The 7,438-nt window shown below is 39.1% G+C and overlaps 1 protein-coding gene across 1 annotated transcript; it reads left to right on the plus strand.

Moving 5' to 3' along the window:
• Nucleotides 1–760: 760 nt before the first annotated feature.
• Nucleotides 761–1,478, plus strand: LOC110876867. The gene is made up of 2 exons (XM_022125027.1): nt 761–995; nt 1,120–1,478. The coding sequence occupies exons 1-2, from the start codon at nt 761–763 to the stop codon at nt 1,476–1,478; spliced, it is 594 nt and encodes a 197-aa protein (XP_021980719.1).
• The last annotated feature ends 5,960 nt before the right edge of the window (nt 1,479–7,438 follow it).

Consider the following 7,438-nt stretch of genomic DNA (forward strand, 5'->3'; position numbering starts at 1 on the left):
TATATATGAGACCTATACGAGGGGTCCTATACGCCACGTATAAGCTTGTACGCTGCGTATAGGAGCAGACAAACCAAAACTGACATGAGTCAAACACTGAGTTTGATGTAACCTTATACGCTTGTAGAGGCCTATACGAGACAAAGGGTGTCCAAATAGACAGATGGGATGTGTGAATATTTTGAGCCTATTAGACCAAAGGGTATGGGGCTCGGCACCGGGCCGTCCCCCCCTTTTTGGTCCGTCGCACACCGCCCCCCCTATGGGGCGTCGAGTCACTTCCGGCACAATTTGGATGTTGGAGACGGGCCAAGAAATTTGAATGGGATGCCCCCCCCCTAACGGTAACATGCATACTTTATTAAAAAAAAAATCACCCCACTTTTTTTTACCAAAATACTTCCACTTTTCTTCCATTTTTATAAAAAAACCTCTCCCAACCTTAAAAAAATTATGGATCCCTACAACCCAAATAATCCCAACTCAAGTTCACACCCGTTTTCGTCATCCGGCTACACACCTGTAATGGACAACTCTTTTGCGGGTTACCAACAAATGCCAAACGCTTTCAACCAATACCCATTCAACCCAATGCAACAACCCAACATGTCGTTCAACCCATATCAAATGCAGCAACTAATGCAAAACCCGCTAAATATGCCATATCAACCACCACCACAAGCACCTCGAACACAAATCGAGGAACAAGATGATGACGTAGAGGTTGTGCCAGAAACGCATAATGCAAAACCCGCTAAATATGCCATATCAACCACCACCACAAGCACCTCGAACACAAATCGAGGAACAAGATGATGACGTAGAGGTTGTGCCAGAAACGCAAGAAACGCAACCTGAACCTTCAAAAAAGAAAAATAAAAAGGGAAAGGGTAAAAAGGAAGACGCAGCCGCCAAACAAAAACAACAATGGACAAAAATTCAGGAAGAGGCGTTGCCGAAAGCATATATTAACTCTTCAACGTCTCCTATAATCGGTAAAATATTATTATTGTTATTAAATATTATTTGTACGTTATATTATTATTGTTGTTATTAAATATTTATTTGTACACTATATTTTTCTTACAAAATATTATTATTAGTGTTAATAACTTGTAGGTAACAATCAACAAAGCGATTCGTTTTGGCAAGAAGCCCTTGATATATTCCACGGGCTTATGGAACAAGGCGAGTACAGAACCATTGATTCTATCAGCTCCAAGTGGCGCAAGATGAATACGTTGATCCAACGCTTTTGTGGGTTTTATAACACAACGCTCGCCAACAAACCGAGTGGGTGGAACCACGAAAATGTTTTCAATGAAGCGGTGCATTTATACGAAAATGAGAGCAAATCTCCTTTCCCACATGTCCGTGCTTGGCAAGTTGTAAAGGATCAACCAAAATGGAAGGGATGTCGAAATGAGGTTGCAAGCGCGAAACGAGCAACGAAACGGTCTAACACTAGGAAGTTATAGCGTTGGAGGCTCAACCGGTCGTTGCCAAATAAATATCAACGACGAGCCCGACTATGAGGAGGAGTCGATTGAAGACGGAGAACGTCCCCCAGGAAGGGACAAAAGTAAAAAGATAGCGGCTGAAAAAAAAAGAAACAGGCCGCATCATGAAGTGGTGGTGGTTCGAAGTTGGAAGGTGCTATGGCCGAGTTGAAAGCATTCAACCAAATCTTTACCGAGACGCAAACCGAGAAGGTAGAGATGAAAAAAAACTAGCCGAGGAGAAGCAAAAGAAGCAACAAGAAGCGCAGGAGTTGGAGGAATGGAAAATAATGACTACCGACCTTAGCGAATATCCACCGGAAGACCGTCCCATTTTACAAATGATGAAGGAAAAAATTAGGAAAAAATGGAGTGGGGAGGGGGGGGTGTAGTTTTTTTTTAAATGTAACTTTAGGTTTTTTTAAGTGTGTTTTTTTTATTTAAATGTAACTTTAGGTTGTTTTTTTAGGTTTTATTAATTAAATCAAATAATTAAATGTAACTTTTTTTATTTTTATTTACTTGTTTTCATTAATTAATTAAATCAAATAAATAATAATAAAAAAATGAAAAAGGAACATCCACCACACCCTTAAATAGTCTCTAAGAGCATTCACATCCATTCCATCAAATTTTTACCCTATATTACATTAAAAAAATGAAAAAGGAACATCCACCACACCCTTAAATAGTCTCCTTTTCAATTAAATAATATTTTTTATACCTTTATCATTACCTTTTTCTCTTTTCTCCACTCACAACCACTTTTAAAATATATTAAAATATTATAAGGGGTGAACAGTGTCTCCCAAAATATACAGATGAACAGTAACATTTTCTCTCCTCTACTCACAACCAGTTTTTATACTTTTTATATTATAACAATCTCACTCACACAATAATATAATGGATTGGATATGAATGCTCCAAGGGAATGGTCCTCTCGCTATACTTACGTGACGATTATGTGAAAGATATTCCCTTTAGAGACTATCTCCCCATAATCAACTGTCTTATAAAAAGTGATATCGCATGTAAAAAAGTTAAAGAGTTAATTACTGTTTTCGTCCCTGAGGTTTGTCAAAAATAACGGTTTCAGTCCATTAGTTTAAAAATTGCGATTTCAGTCCATTAGTTTCATTTTCGTAACCATTTCAATCCACTAACTTAACTCCATCCATTTATTTTGTTAACTTTGAGTTAACTAACTAATTCAGGGACGGTTTGCGTCAGTTTTCGAAACACAGGGACTTAAGTGTAAACTCTAAAACATTAAAACAAAAAAAATAATAAATTCCAAAAAATCAAAAAAATTCCAAAAAATCAAACAAATTCCAAAAAATTCTAAAAAATAATAAAAATTCTAAAAATTCATAAAAATTCTAAAAAATCCAAAAAATCCGTTTCGGCGCGAACTGTTTCGAACCTGAACCGTTTTGAGCTGAACCGTCCGTACCGTTTCGACCCGAACCGTTTCGAGCTGAACCGTTTCGACGCGAACCGTTTCGACCCGTACCGTTTCGAGCCGAACCGTTTCGACCCGTACCGTTTCGAAGCCGAACCATTTCGAGCTGAACCGTTTCGAACCGAACCGTTTCGACCCGTACGTTTCGAAGCCGAACCGTTTCAAGCCGTATCGTTTCGAACCGAACCGAACCGTTTCGAGCTGAACCGTATCGAACCGTACCGTTTCGACCCGAACCGTTTCGAAGCCGTACCGTTTCGAAGCCGAACCGTTTCGGTTCGATACGGCACGGTTCGCGTCGAAACGGTTCGGTTCGATACGGCACGGTTCGGTTCAAAACAATTCAGCTCGAAACGGTTCGGTTCGAAATGGCACGGTTCGGTTCGAAACGGTACGGCTTGAAACGGTTCGATACGGAACGGTTCGGTTCGAAACGGTTCAGCTCGAAACGGTTCGGTTTGAAACGGAACGGTTCGGTTCGAAACGGTACGGCTTGAAACGGTTCGGCTTCGAAACTGTTCGGTTCGAAACGGTTCAGCTCGAAACGGTTCGGCTTCGAAACGATACGGGTCGAAACGGTTCGGCTCGAAACGGTACGGGTCGAAACGGTTCGCGTCGAAACGGTTCAGCTCGAAATGGTTCCGGTCGAAACGGTACGAACGGTTCAGCTCGAACCGGTTCGGGTCGAAACGGTACGAGTCGAAACGGTTAAGCTCGAAATGGTTCGGGTTCGAAACAGTTCGCGCCGAAACGGATTTTTTGGATTTTTTAGAATTTTTTAGAATTTTTATGATTTTTTAGAATTTTTATTATTTTTTAGAATTTTTTGGAATTTTTTTGATTTTTTGGAATTTACTATTTTTTTGTTTTAATGTTTTAGAGTTTACACTTAAGTCCCTGTGTTTCTAAAACTGACGCAAACCGTCCCTGAATTAGTTAGTTAAGTCAAAGTTAACAAAATAAATGGATGGAGTTAAGTTAGTGGACTGAAATGGTTACGAAAATGAAACTAATGGACTGAAATCGCAATTTTTAAACTAATGGACTGAAACCGTTATTTTTGACAAACCTCAGGGACGAAAACAGTAATTAACTCAAAGTTAAAATAATGAATAATTATTGGAATGGAGTGTTCACGTGGCTCCTGCTTTTGTCAGCTACCTTTCCCTTTCTCCCAGAAACCTCCCTCCCTCCGCACACACGGACCATTGCAAATGTCGCTTGCCACATCCCTCAATATCCTTTAATTTATTTAATCAATGTTTTGGTTGCTTTAAATACTATATATTCGTTTATGTGACCTATTTGTTTTGTTTATTAAATAATAACAAATACTCCTAGTGGTGAAGTGTTTGAGAATAAATTTGGTGTTTCTTATTATAACGTAAGTTCGACTCACTCTTCTAATTATTTTTTGCGGCATCAGGGTGAATACGGGTGGCTCCGGCTCATCTTTGATGTGAAACGATGTTTTACCGATTATTCCACTGTTGTGCCTTCGGACGGGTGGAGGTCGGATATCCACGCATCTGGGAGAACCAAGAGGCTGGCAGCGGTCAAATAGTCAACCTTGACCACAGCGACCGGTGTCACAGTGGTTGACACGTCATTCCTTACTTTTCAAAAAAAAAAAAAAAATAACAAATATACTCATCCTTTATTTCGGAAAACGAACGTGCATCGTTTATCAATACTTTTACGTAACATTTATACACGAGTTTTTAATTATATAACATACCACAAAAGTAATGTTTACATCTTTAAATTACGTAATATTTATACAGGAGTTTTTAATTACATAACATGTGAAAAAGTAATGTTTACATCTTTAAATTATATTCTTGTAATTTGCAGGTTTAAATTTTCTTATTTATATTTCTAGAATGAACTCGTCAAACGTGCTATTGTATGTATTGCAAGGGCGCAAGATAAGTGGGGCGGTCTCCCCCCCCCCCTCTCTCGCGCGAATTTTTCGTTCAGTAGTGTTATATATGTAGTTTTCGTATAAAAATTTGTTGGTATATACGTTTTCGCCCCCACCCCCGGTTCTATAGAATTTTTTTGGTATATACGTTTTCGCCCCCTCTGTTTTCGAGGGCAAGCTTCGCCACTGATGTATTTAATAAGCAAACTCGACTAAATGATTATATGACTCCAGTAGACGTAGTGTTTCAAAAACCGGTTTTCATATCAAACCAGGTCGGGCTTAACTAACATATATAACAAGGTTGGTTATTATCTTTATGCTAAAACTGTATTCTTGTTGGGTTGAAATTAAACGTCAGATTTGTGATTGAAACGCAGAAACGTCGATAGTCTTGAAACGTCAGATTTAAGCGTGGATAGTTGGTTGAAGATTAGTATGGATTTGCAAGATGGAACTTCAATTGAACATATATGTTAAGAGCAGTGGAACTTCAACTGAACGATGGAAGACAATGAGGTAGTGGTTGGGGAAAGAATTGGTATTCCTTAGGACTCAGGTTCGATTTTCACTCTCCTCATTATTTTCTGCGGCATCCAGGTGAAGAGCGAATACGGGTGGCGCCGGTTCGACTTGGATGGGAGGCAAGATTTTACCGATTATTTCACTGTTATGCCTTCGGCAGGTGGAGGTCGGGTTTTCGTGCATCTTGGGAGAGCCAAGGGGCTGGCGGCGGTCGAGTAGTCAACCTTGGCCAAAGCGCCCGGTGTCACAGTAGTTGGCACGTCGTTCATTGTCATTCAAAAAAAAAAACTGAATGATGGAAATTGGAAAGCTGGTTTTAGGGTTTGGTATACTTGGTTACAATGGAATTTAAAATTCAAAACTGAACATGGGTATAAACCGGTTCATTGGTATGCATTGATAACATCAGATTTTTTGACGGTTCGAAAACTAAACCGGCAACCAAGTTAGATCGAGCTCTATCATATTGGTGATGTCTCCAGTGGTTGGTTTCAACCGGTAACACGGGTCAGATTGAATCAGTTTTTAAAACATTGAATTAGACATGTCACACTTTGGTGATGTGGAAAAAAACTTTTAGCATTAATTAATATTTTTATGTTATTTTGACAACTTGTGTTCATTCTTTCTTAGCTAAGTCACGTTTATTTTAAGGTCTTATGATTAAATTCACATTCAAGTTTGCTTAACCCGTTGATTTAGGTATTGATTTTACTTCAAACGTTTTGGGACAAGGTTTAAAAACTGGTGGAGGGGCATGGGTCATATAGGGTTAGCTTTCCGAGTTGCAATGGGTTAACCAAAACAAAAGGTGAGAAAGGAATGGTAAGAATCAAGGAGAAAAAGAGGTGCTTGTGGATGGATTGCAATGGTCTGAGGTGGTTCGAAGGTGATAAAACACATACCCATTTCCCTTATTTGATGAATTTAAAACATATAACCACATAACCAACAATGACATATGTCACCGCATACATGTTAAAACACATAAGCTACTACTAATAGTCATCATATATTATATTTACCTTAGGGTGTACGGGGTGGGTTAGGCAAAGGAAGCAGCATATTGAATTGCCGCACGGCATATCCCCCGCCAACACAAGTATGCCGCTCGGTAAAGCTCAGGGGAGGAGGCACACGGGGAAAGATTGCCGCATGCGGCAAAGAAGAGGGAGATGGGTAAGTGGTGGGGCCAAGTATCTTCTCAACCAATCATTTTTTTAAATGGTTTGGGAGAAACCACCCCTTGTGTTTTTTGGCAAGAAGGGAGAATGAGAGGGAGAATGACATGGCACAATATGATTGGGTGGATGAAAAGTTTGTCCCATCTAATTAGACATGCACCCCTTACACTCTTGTATATTATTATTTGTTCACGTCATCTAATAGTGAAATTTACATATTTAAGCTAATTGAAAATCAGGGAGCCGCTAAAATGAAAACCACCTCGAGTTGTAAGAACCGCGAGAACTACACCCCACGGAGCGCCGTTCGCCATGATTTTTTTTTACAAGTAGATGTGTGTATTATAAACACAGCCGTAAAAAATCATGGCGAACGACGCTCCGTGGGGTGTAGTTTTTTACACCACAAGTTTGGTGAAAAAATAAGAAAAAAGAAAAAAAATTAAAAAACACCAAACTTGTGGTGTAAAAAACTACACCCCACGGAGCGCCGTTCGCCATGATTTTTTACGGTTGTGTTTATAATACACACATCTACTTGTAAAAAAAAAAATCATGGCGAACGGCGCTCCGTGGGGTGTAGTTCTCGCGGTTCTTACAACTCGGGGTGGTTTTCATTCTAGCAGCCCCTTGAAAATCAAAACTATATATATACACTTAAACCCCATTTAGTTAACATAACTCCCCAAAATTGAAATTAATTCATTTAAACTTATGTTTTGCTAGTCAAACATAGAATTATAACTATAATGCCTTTAATGAAGAAACTAGATGTGAATATTAAGAATGCAATTATGCAAATGAAGATTGTGAATTCTAACCATCTAGAAGTAAATCATTC

Source organism: Helianthus annuus, chromosome 9 (genome assembly GCF_002127325.2).
Source record: "Helianthus annuus cultivar XRQ/B chromosome 9, HanXRQr2.0-SUNRISE, whole genome shotgun sequence".
NCBI lineage: Eukaryota > Viridiplantae > Streptophyta > Magnoliopsida > Asterales > Asteraceae > Helianthus > Helianthus annuus.

Coding starts and splice junctions, on each gene's coding strand:
- LOC110876867 (XM_022125027.1), top strand. CDS start 761: ATGCCATATCAACCACCACCACAAGCACCTCGAACACAAATCGAGGAA. Junction 996..1,119: donor TTCAACGTCTCCTATAATCG/GTAAAATATTAT, acceptor AATAACTTGTAG/GTAACAATCAACAAAGCGAT.